Source organism: Hordeum vulgare, chromosome 3H, assembly GCF_904849725.1.
Source record: "Hordeum vulgare subsp. vulgare chromosome 3H, MorexV3_pseudomolecules_assembly, whole genome shotgun sequence".
Lineage (NCBI taxonomy): Eukaryota > Viridiplantae > Streptophyta > Magnoliopsida > Poales > Poaceae > Hordeum > Hordeum vulgare.
Window position 1 is genome coordinate 292,322,620 of NC_058520.1, and position 12,459 is coordinate 292,335,078.

General features: G+C 44.7%; 1 protein-coding gene across 2 annotated transcripts in view; it reads left to right on the forward strand.

Moving 5' to 3' along the window:
* LOC123443675 (protein HASTY 1) overlaps nt 1–11,053 on the forward strand; it is a 52,536-nt gene extending 41,483 nt beyond the window's left edge. For both annotated transcript variants that reach the window (XM_045120170.1, XM_045120171.1), the window contains exons 21-22: nt 9,904–10,087; nt 10,687–11,053. In XM_045120170.1, the coding sequence (XP_044976105.1) occupies nt 9,904–10,087; nt 10,687–10,766 (264 nt within the window). In that variant the 3' untranslated portion in view covers nt 10,767–11,053. The remainder of the gene's footprint in view (nt 1–9,903; nt 10,088–10,686) is intronic.
* Nucleotides 11,054–12,459: the final 1,406 nt, after the last annotated feature.

Consider the following 12,459-nt stretch of genomic DNA (forward strand, 5'->3'; position numbering starts at 1 on the left):
GTAAGAGACATCATATATCGCACCATCTCTAATAAAGTACGATTACGACGTTCAGACACACCATTACGCTGTGGTGTTCCAGACGGTGTTAACTGTAAAACAATTCCACATTGTCTTAAGTGAGCACCAAACTCGAAACTCAGATATTCACCCCCACGATCAGATCGTAGGAACTTGATCTTCTTGTTACGATGATTTTTCAATTCACTCTGAAATTTCTTAAACTTTTCAAATGTTTCAGACTTGTACTTCATCAAGTAGACATACCCATATCTACTTAAATCGTCAGTGAAGGTGAGAAAATAACGATATCCGTCGCGTGCCTCCACGCTCATCGGACCACACACATCGGTATGTATGATTTCCAACAAGTCACTAGCACGCTCCATTGTTCCTGAGAACGGAGTCTTAGTCATCTTGCCCATGAGGCATGGTTCGCACGTGTCAAGTGAATCAAAGTCAAGTGACTCCAAAAGTCCATCAGCATGGAGTTTCTTCATGCGCTTTACACCAATATGACCTAAGCGGCAGTGCCATAAAAATATGGCGCTATCATTGTTAACTCTAACTCTTTTGATCTCAATGTTATGTATATGCGTATCGCTATCAAGATTCAATATGAACAATCCTCACATTCGGTGCATGACCATAAAAGATGTTACTCATAGAAATAGAACAACCATTATTCTCTGACTTAAAAGAGTAACCGTCTCGCAATAAACAAGATCCAGATATAATGTTCATGCTCAACGCAGGCACTAAATAACAATGATTTAAGTTCATCACTAATCCTGATGGTAACTGAAGTGACACTGTGCCGATGGCGATTGCATTAACCTTGGAACCATTTCCTACGCGCATCGTCACTTCATCTTTCGCCAGCCTTCGCCTATTCCGCAATTCCTGTTTCGAGTTGCAAATATGAGCAACAGAACCGGTATCGAATACCCATACACTACTACGAGAGCCGGTTAAGTACACATCAATAACATGTATATCAAATATACCTGATTTTTCTTTGCCCGCCTTCTTATCTGCCAGATACTTGGGGCAATTGCGCTTCCAGTGACCCATACCCTTGCAATAGTAACACTCCGTTTCCGGCTTAGGTCCAGCTTTGGGTTTCTTCGTCGGATTGGCAACAGGCTTGCCGATCTTCTTCGAATTGCCCTTCTTGCCTTTGCCGTTTCTCTTGAAACTAGTGGTCTTATTCACCATCAACACTTGATGCTCTTTACGGAGTTCAGACTCTGCGACTTTCAGCATCGCAAACAACTCGCCGGGAGACTTGTTCATCCCTTGCATGTTGTAGTTCAATACAAAGCCTTTATAGCTTGGCGGCAGCGACTGAAGGATTCTGTCAATGATAGCTTCTTACGGGAGTTAAATCCCCAGCTCAGCTAGACGGTTTGAGTACCCAGACATTTTGAGCACATGTTCACTGACAGATGAGTTTTCCTCCATCTTGCAAACATAGAATTTATCGGAGGTCTCATACATCTTGATCCGGGCGTTCTTCTGAAAGATAAACTCCAACTCCTGGAACATCTCAAATGCTCAATGACGCTCAAAGCGACGTTGAAGTCCCGGTTCTAAGCCATACAAGACTGCACATTGAACTATTGAGTAGTCCTCCTTACGTGCTAACCAAGCGTTCTTAACATCCTGATCAGCCGTAGCGGGTGGTTCATCTCCTAACGCAGCATTAAGGACATAACCCTTTTTCCCAGCTTGTAAGATTAGCTTAAGATTACGAGCCCAGTCTACAAAGTTGCTTTCATCATCTTTCAACTTAGCTTTCTCTAGGAACGTATTAAAATTCAGGATGACTGTCGCGTGAGCCATGATCTACAACACAAATATATTCAAAGTGGACTTAGACTATGTTCAAGATAATTAGAGTTTAACTTAATCAAATTATTCGTTAAACTCCCACTCAAAAAGTACATCTCTCTAGTCATTTGAGTGGTTCATGATCCACTTACACTAGCTCAAGTCCGATCATCACGTGAGTTGAGTATAGTTTCAGTGGTAAGCATCCCTATGCTAATCATATCATCTATATGATTCATGATCGACCTTTCGGTCTCATGTGTTCCGAGGCCATGTCTGCACATGCTAGGCTCGTCAAGCTTAACCTGAGTGTTCCGCGTGCGCAACTGTTTTGCATTCGTTGTATGTGAACGTTGAGTCTATCACACCCGATCATCACGTGGTGTCTCGAAACGACGAACTGTAGCAACGGTGCACAGTCGGGGAGAACACAATTTCGTCTTGAAATTTTAGGGAGAGATCACCTCATAATGCTACCGACGTTCTAAGCAAAATAAGGTGCATAAAAGGATTAACATCACATGCAATTCATAAGTGACATGATATGGCCATCATCATGTGCTTCTTGATCTCCATCACCAAAGCACCGGCACGATCTTCTTTTCACCGGCGCCACATCTTGATCCGGGCGCCACACCATGATATGGCCTATGGGCTTCCCCGGGGTGGGTTCCCCCCCCCCCCGGTGAACTCCCGGAACCCATTGGTCATTCCCGGTACATTCCCGGTAACTCCGAAAACCTTCCGGTAATCAAATGAGGTCATCCTATATATCAATCTTCGTTTCCGGACCATTCCGGAAACCCTCGTGAAGTCCGTGATCTCATCCGGGACTCCGAACAACATTCGGTAACCAACCATATAACTCAAATACGCATAAAACAACGTCGAACCTTAAGTGTGCAGACCCTGCGGGTTCGAGAACTATGTAGACATGACCCGAGAGACTCCTCGGTCAATATCCAATAGCGGGACCTGGATGCCCATATTGGATCCTACATATTCTACGAAGATCTTATCGTTTGAACCTCAGTGCCAAGGATTCATATAATTCCATATGTCATTCCCTTTGTCCTTCGGTATGTTACTTGCCCGAGATTCGATCGTCAGTATCCGTATACCTATTTCAATCTCGTTTACCGGCAAGTCTCTTTACTCGTTCCGTAATACAAGATCCCGCAACTTACACTAAGTTACATTGCTTGCAAGGCTTGTGTGTGATGTTGTATTACCGAGTGGGCCCCGAGATACCTCTCCGTCACACGGAGTGACAAATCCCAGTCTCGATCCATACTAACTCAACTAACACCTTCGGAGATACCTGTAGAGCATCTTTATAGTCACCCAGTTACGTTGCGACGTTTGATACACACAAAGTATTCCTCCGGTGTTAGTGAGTTATATGATCTCATGGTCATAGGAATAAATACTTGACACGAAGAAAACAGTAGCAACAAAATGACACGATCAACATGCTACGTCTATTAGTTTGAGTCTAGTCCATCACGTGATTCTCTTAATGACGTGATCCAGTTATCAAGCAACAACACCTTGTTCATAATCAGAAGACACTGACTATCTTTGATCAACTGGCTAGCCAACTAGAGGCTTGCTAGGGACAGTGTTTTGTCTATGTATCCACACATGTAAATGAGTCTTCATTCAATACAATTATAGCATGGATAATAAACGATTATCTTGATACAGGAATTATAATAATAATTATATTTATCATTGCCTCTAGGGCATAATTCCAACAGTTATCGAGGCATTGATTCACCCTTTCAGTCTGCCCATCAGATTGGGGATGATAACTAGTACTCATGTGCAGCTTAATCTTCAGGGACTTAAACAGTTGCGGCCATAAGTTGCTAGTAAAGATTCTGTCTCTATCAGCGACAAATACTACTGGCATACCATGCAACTTGAAGACTGTTTCAGAGAAAGCCCTTGCCACTGATTCCACTGTGATAGGATGTTTCATGGCAATGAAGTGAGCATACTTTGTAAATCTGTCCACAACTACCAAGATTAAATCCTTGTTCTCAGACAGAGGTAGACCTTCCACAAAATCCATACTAACATGAGCCCAAGCAAAGTCAGGCACAGGAAGTGGTTCCAGCAGGCCTGGATAAGGGCAATGCTCAGCCTTATCAATTTGACATACTAGGCAAGCCTTGACAAATGCAATAACATCCTGTTTTAACCATGGCCAATGAAACACCAACTTTACCCTTTGATAAGTAGCTCTTTCCCCAGTATGACCTCCTAATTCAGAGCTATGGAAGGTTTTCAGTAGGTCTTTCTTAGAGCAGTTGCATTCCCCACTACCACCTTGTTCTTGAACCTGAGGATACCATTCCTATAGGAGTAGGAAGTAGTGTTATCCTTGTTCAGAGTGCATTGAGCAATCAACTCTTTGATCTTTCCATCTTGACTATAACTTTAAACCACTTCTATTACCCAGGTGGGAGTAGTGCTGCTTTGTTCTCTTTGCCCTTCTTGTATTCAATAGTGAAATTGTATCCCAGCAATTTGAGTAGCAACTTGTGCTGAATCCCCTAAGGGAGTTTCTGCTCCTGTATGTACTTTAGGCTTTCTTGGTCTGTTTTGATAATTAGAGCCGTGGCTAGGAAATAATGCTTCCATTTCTTTACAACCTCAATGATTGCCATATTTTCTTTATCATAGGTGGACAAGGCAGCAACTCTAGGCCCAATTGTTTTACCGAAATGAGAAATGGGTCTTCCTTCTTGCATCAATACATCTCCCAAACCATATCCACATGCATCAACCTCTAAAATAAATGGTTTGGAGAAATCAGGTAAGGCCAGGACTGGAGAGTGAGTGAGCCTGTCCTTTACTTCAGCAAAGGCCCTGTCCTGATCATTGCCCCAATGGAAAGCATCTTTCTTTAAGCAGTCAAACAGGGGCCTGCATATTAAGCCATAACACTGAATGAATCTTCTGTAGTAAGCCATAACCCTGAATGAATCTTCTGTAGTAGCCACTCAGACCCAAGAAACTCCTCAGTTCAGTAATGTTGGTAGGAGCTGGCCAGTCCTGGATTGCCTTGATCTTAGATGGATCAATAGCCACTCCCTCTTGGTTAATAATGTGGCCCAAATACTCAACTTCAGTTTGACCAAAGGAACACTTTTCCAATCTTGCATATAACTTGTTCTCTTGCAGTATATCAAACACTTGAGTCAGATGCTGCTCATGTTCTTCCAGAGAGGTGCTGAAAACCAGGATATCATCGAAGAATGTTACTACAAATTTCAGCATGCCAAAGAGAAAATTCATCAGGGCCTGAAAGCTAGGAGGGCCATTTGTAAGACAAAAAGACATGACCAGATACTCAAACAAGCCCATATGAGTAACAAAGGCTGTTTTGTAAATGTCCTCTTCTGCCATTCTGATCTGGTGGTACCCATTTCTGAGATCAATTTTAGAGAAATACTTAGCACCCTTCAGTTGGTCCAATAAATCTTCTGTGACTGGAATTGGGTACTTGTTCTTGATGGTAATAGAGTTCAGCTTCCTGTAATCTGTGCACAATCTCCAAGATCCATCTTTCTTTATGACTAGCAACACAGGAGAGTTCAGCTTCCTGTAATCTTGGCACGTCACACAAGACTAGCTCTATTAACCGGGCCTTCTCCGGTTGTAATGTAAACCGGTCATAACATCTCTCCCTGCCTGCGCAAACAACTCGTCCTCGAGCTGGAAGTCTGGAAAATGTATGCTCAACTCCTGAAGGGTCTCCCAAGTAGCATTCTCTTCTGGAAGACCGTGCCACTGGATCAAAAGACACCACACATCACGACTTTGTTGAACCTTCAACACCTGAGCTGGATCAGGAAGTAAGCTTCCGTCTAAGGTCGGTGGAAGATCTGGTTCGGCTGCCGGCGGCTCCTCATGGAAAGGCTTCAATAAGCCCACATGAAAGACATCGTGGAGACGAGCACTAGGGGGCAGCTGAAGGCGGTAGGCGACGCTGCCTATGCGTTCCAACACCTGAAAGGGTCCCGCATAGCGAGGGCCTAGCTTGCGCTTGGCGCGAGGGTCAAATGACCGCGTAGAACGGTGGAGAAGACACAGCCACACCCAATCACCCAACGCAAACTCAGCCTCGCGGTGGTGAGCGATGCTCATAGTACTTCTTGGATAACTGCTGGGCCTGAAGAAGACGCTGCCGCACCTCAACAGGGATGACATCGCGGTCGCGAAGAAGTACTTCGCCGCCTCAGTCTGCGCCGTCCCTGGCTGGAGAGGCAGGATGGCTGGAGGAGGCTGACCGTAGACGACCTCAAAGGGGGTGGCATGCAAGGCGGAGTGGTACGAAGTGTTGTAGCAGTACTCCTCCCACGAGAGCCAGTCCACCTAAGTTCGTGGTCGATCACCTGTAATGCAGCGTAAGTACATAGCAGTCACCTTATTGACGACCTCTGATTGTCCGTCTGCCTGCGGATGAAAAGCCGTGCTCAAGCGCAACTTGACGCCTGCCAACCGGAAAAGATCCCGCCAAACATGGCCAGTGAAGACCGGATCACGGTCGCTGACGATCGAAGAAGGAAACCCATGGAGGCGGACGATGCCGTCGAAGAAAGCCCGCGCTACAGAAGTGGCGGTGTAGGGATGGCCCAGTGCGATAAAGTGTGCATACTAGGAGAAACAGTCCACCATCGTAAGGATGACGGACTTGCCACCCACCTTAGGAAGGCCCTCGATAAAATCCATGGAGATGTCGGCCCACACCTGCGAAGGCACCTCAAGGGGCTGTAAGAGGCCGGCTGGCTGCAACGTCCGCGTCTTGTTGCGTTGGCACATCACACAAGACCGCACCCAGTCACGCACCAATGCTTGGTCCCCGGGCAGATAGAAGTCGGCATGGAGGCGGTGGAGAGTTTTCTGTGCCCCCTCATGGCCGACTGAGTGAGCCAAACGAAGAGCCTGGTGACGGAGATCGTCATGCTTGAGCACAAAGAGGCGTCGACCGTGGAGGAGTAACCCATCATCCAGTCGCCATGGCGCCGGTAAATCTCCCTCTGCAAGTCGCTGCCGAAGAAGTTGAGCATCCGCGACCGTCGCAGTGGCTCGGCGAATGTCATCGATGAAGACGAATGAAGGCCCGGAGCGGATGCAAATGGCAGTGCCCTCGGTGTTTGAGGCGCCATCGTCAGGGTCGGTGCCGCAGCGTGACAAGGCATCCGCCACGATGTTGAGGCGGCCTGGCCGATACTCAATGGTGAAGTCGTAGCCAAACAACTGCTGATCCATTGATGCCGCGGAATGGTGAGAGGCGCTGATCCAACAACAATTTGAGGCTGTAGTGATCAGTGCGAATCAGGAAGTGCCGTCCCCAAAGATATGATCGCCGGTGTCGTACAACTTGTACCAAACCGATGAGCTCTCGCTCGTAGGCCACGAGCTTGTGATGACGTGCGACGAAGGGTCGGCTGAAGAAAGCGAGCGGCCCCGCGCCCTGGTGGAGAACCGCGCCGAAGCCCACGCCTGATGCATCATAGTCAACCATGAACTGCTGCTCAAAATCCGGCATTTGAAGGACCGACCCTGTGGTAAGAGCCGCCTTGAGCGACTGGAAGGCGGTAGCTGCCTCGTCATCCCAGGAGAAGGCGTCGCGGCGCAGCAGCCGTGTGAGTGGCGCGGCGAGAAGGCGGAACTCCCGAATAAGGTGGTCCAATGGTGCGTTGCGGCCGAGAGGAACGGAGGCGGCGCCACGGTAGGGAAGAACGCAACAGCCGGCTGCTGCGCGTAAGGCCCCGCGAGGACCGATCGGATACCTGCGATAGCGTGGCCGAGCTCCAGAAGCGTGGATGTCATCTCCGCGGGTGAGAGGACGAGGCCGACCGAGATCGGCGGGGGCCAGCTAGACCGAGGAGGCCGGCGGCAGGGGGTTGGTGGCCGGCGGAAGGCTTGGGTTGGGTGGTGGTGTCAATATGGTCGATCCTGGTCTAGCTGATACCAAATTGGTAGGAATATGATACCTACCAGACCTAGATCGCAGGTCATATGGGTGGATGGGTGGCTGTGTGGCGATGGGCGTGGCTGCCAGTGGCGAGGTGCCGTTGTCGCGCACGTGAGAGAGAGTAGGGGCGGCTAGGGTTAGGGCATTGTCTCCTAGAAGGAGCCGATCAAAATAGATTGATCTTGCTTAATTCCAAAAGGTGTCCTTTACATGAGTATATATAATTTTTCTAGTCTAGCAAATATAATAAACTGGGCTAAGCCCCTAATACTATAAGATAACTGGGCCAGCTCTATTAACGGGGCCTTCTCCGGTTGTAATGTAAACCGGTCATAACACTTACATACTCCCTTCGTCCCAAAATTCTTGTCTTAGATTTGTCTAGATATGAATGTATCTAGTCACATTTTAGTATTTAGATACATCCATTTCTAGACAAACCTAAGATACGAATTTTGGGACGGAGGGAGTAGTCAACATTGTTAGGAATAAGCAACTTGTATTCCCATGAGGCCATAGGCCAGTATATATACATGTATAGGTGATGGACTATATGCAGGAAACCCCTTATATATCGGGATAAATACAAAAGGGTACATGACTTATATTATAACTCTAACAAACATATCGCTCTACAATTTCCATTCTGTTTTTTCTAAGTTACTGTTTGTTTTTTTATTACATGTAAATCTTCTGGTATATAAATACAATAATTATCGATATGCCATTATTGTCCATTTAGATCGTTTTTCTATATTTATTATTGGTTTAGTTCGAAGAGTTATGTGGATTTAAATAGTTCAATGTATTTTATAAAATATTGTTTAATATTTTTTGTATCTTCATACAGGACCACAAGCACGCACAATTATTGTGTATCTTAATTGTATTTTTAGAATACATAATTATTAAAAACCAACAACATTGTATTCTGGAAACTGTTCAATGTGTATTAAAAATTATTGTGTACAAATAATATATTATATAAATCCGTTAAAACATATTTGTAGAAATATAATAATAGTTTTACACAATAAATTTTAATACATGCTGAACATTGCATGAAATAGACGTTGTAATTTTTGGAATGCATTACAAACACTTTTTGGAAACACGTTTACAATTTGTTAATACACGGGAGAGTTTTCCGGGTTGATTTTTTAAAATGCACTAACAGTTTTAAAGTTTATGCCAGGTAATATGTTGAATAGCTCTCTCTTTTTCAAACGTGAGAATTTCTTAATATTTTTTTAATATCTACTCGGAACAACTATTCTTGTCGTAGTGGTTATAACATGCGTGCAGATTGTGCGTCCATTTACTAGGTTCGAATCCTGCCATCATTTTTTTCTTATTAATATTTCATCCCACATGCTGACATGCGGGACCCAGACATGGCATGTGGGACCAATGCAGTTTGGCAAATTTAGAAAAAATGTGAGGGCCTTTTTCAAAATTTATTTGAAGTATAGAGAGTTTTTTGAAAAACAACCATCACAGTCATCTCGCAGCTACCGGCATGTTGGCCTACCGGCATGTGGGCCAACGCAACGCTGGCACGTCATGTGGGCAGTTTCTGTGCCTTGATACTGGGCCAACGCAACGTTGGCACGTCACGTGGGCAGTTTCTGTGCCTTGATACGGACGGAGGCACCGTATTTGAACGTTCGGACAAGTTACGGCACTAGTTTCATGTATTTTACAAGTTTAGGAACCAAAGTGATCGCTTCGAACAAGTTAAGGCACCCGTGGTGTATTTATCTCTTTCTTATAAATGGGGACATTCGTGGGTCTTTATGAAATACAGGAACTACCTTGCACTTTTGAGGTTCTTGAAATAATAAATACTATTGTGAGTAAGCTGCGAGAGTTGTGTTTGTAGACCTTGCCGTGACACAAGTTAAACCTTATTAGAGGTTGATTATGTCGAAACAGACTCCGGTACAGTGTAAGTGAAAATATGCTGAATTTGGCATGTTCTTGTGCCTCGATTGGTACTACTTTTTCTTTCATTGCTTAGAGCATTTTAATCTTGTGACTGTTGAGCATTCAGACTAATAATAAGTACTTGCATGTAGGTTCTTCTATCCCTCTCAGACATGAAGCAGGAAGATTTGCTGGCTTTTGATGATTCTTTGAGCAAAACTGCTAGTCCAAAAGAGCAGAAGCAACATATGCGAAGCTTACTTCTGCTAGCTACAGGGAACAAACTAAAAGCTCTTGCTTCTCAAAAGACCACTAATATTATCACCAATGTTACAAGTGAGCAAACAAATTCACATGGTTTTCATTTTTATTGCATAATATTTGATGAGTCAATTATTTTTATCAGTACATATTGAAAAAACAGCACATTTTCTTTTCACTTTAGTAGTTTTTTAGTCTTGTTATTGAGAGTTGCTTTAATTGAACTCTTTTCTGTTCAATATTTCCGTGACTTGCTTTTTCGTTCTTCCATTTACACTAAGCATTTTTTCGCCTACTAGATTTGCTTGTGATGCTTCGTTGCGTTGTGAAATACTACCTCCGTTCCTAAATATAAGTCTTTCTAGAGATTCCATTACGGACTACATACGAAGCAAAATGATTGAATCTATGCACTAAAATATGTCTATATACATCCTTATGTAGTCCGTAGTGAAATATCTAAAAGACTTATACTCCCTCCGTCCGGAAATACTTGTCCTAGAAATGCATATATCTCGACTTATTTTAGTTATAGATGCATCCATTTTATTCATTTCTAGGACAAGTATTTCCGGACGGAGGGAGTATTTAGGAACGGAGGAAGTAAATCTAGAGCCGATTTTGAAAGTTTTTTCTGGCATGCATTGACAAAAATTGCTTTATTTCACATCCAGCTCGAAATCGGGGCACTGTAGCACACCATGGATCCAATGCTGAAGATGATGATCACATCGGATTAGCTGGACTATCATAGGAATGACCTGCTGAAGTTGCAGTTGTGTACAAAATGGTGAAAAGATGGTTCTAAACTTGGTACTGTGGTAAAGAATTGTCAAAAACCAGATTCTTGCAGCATTCTTTTTTTGAATATGCAAGTGCGTACCATATATTGAAGGAGAGACGGTGAAGAACCCATCCACATCAAAATGTTACATATGTCAATTAGGGCTGGGCATTCGGTTCCCCTGAACCGATCAGTTCGGTGCTTTGGGTAATTTAGAAATTCGATTTATTGAAATTGTAGACTGGTTTCCTCCAAAAGCAACAACCAAGACTTGGGTCCATCGGAAGTTTGGTTCGGTCCTCGGTTAAGACCAAGCAGAACTCATCTGCAAGAAAGCAATTATAAATTTGATGCTTTGTGCCCTCCTTGAAGTCGTTAATTCCCATTGCCCTCTCCAGTCGCCACCGCCACCATAGACGTTGCCTGCAACCTCAGCATGCTCCTTGATGAGTTCTGACCACCTCACTCTTGACGGCGAGATGGGGTGGTGAGGATTACAACAATAGTTAGGCGCCTGCTACGGATCAACCAACTGATCCTGGGCCATCAGATCCGGTGCCTGCCACTCGTGGGATTGTCCTTTTCCTCTCATCGCAGCGGGAGCAACCGAAGTGTGTTGGAAGCAAGGACGCCTTTGTTGCAGCAGGAGCCGTACCATCTTGCCACAACGCAGCCATGCTTCACCGTCCTGACCACCTCACTCTTGGCGGCGAGATGGGGTGGTGAGGATTACAACAATAGTTAGGCGCCTGCTACTGATCAACCAACTGATCCTGGGCCACCAACCAACTGATCCTGGGCCACCAGATCCGGTGCCTGTCACTCGCGGGATTGTCCTTTTCCTCTCACCGCAGCGGGAGCAACCGAAGTGTGTTGGAAGCAAGAACGTCTTTGTTGCAGCAGGAGTCGCACCATCTCGCCACAACGCAGCCATGCTTCACCGTCGATGACGCTTCATTGCAGCGCGAACAACGGCGTGGTCGACGCTCCATCGCAACGCTCGCCGTTGTAGGCAATCGAGACAATAACGATAAGCGATATCCTGAACAGTGGTGTAGAGAGTGACAAATATCCTGAACAGTGGTGCCATAACGAGCGACAGACAGGTAAAATAAAATGATAAGAAAAAACCTATCTCACAGATTTATCCTCGGATCCGGTTAATTACAGTAACATTTTTATCTGAATGGACGCAGGAAACAAACGTCACCACTGCTGTAGGACAACACCAAGAAAGACAATAGGAGGAAACCAAAAAATCAGTGGAACTTGTCAAATACAATAGAACCAAGTGTTGTAACCGAAGAGCAATCTTCACTTGAAATGATAAGAAAAAACCTATCTCGGAGATTTATCCTTGGATCCGGTTAACTACAGTAACATTTTTATCTGAAAGGATGCAGGAAACAAACGGCACCATTGCTGTAGAACAACACCAAGAAAGACGATAGGAGGAAACCAAAAAATCAGTGGAACTTGTCAATACAATAGAACCAAGTGTTGTAACCGAAAAGCAATCTTCACTTGACACACAAAGACTAGGAGAGATCCCACACACACTAATGACTAAAGAGGGAAAGTTGGACAACAACTATAAGAGATTGCACATTCGAAATGAAGTTCCATCGTTATTAACATTTTGGTTCATCAAACAGGAAAACGA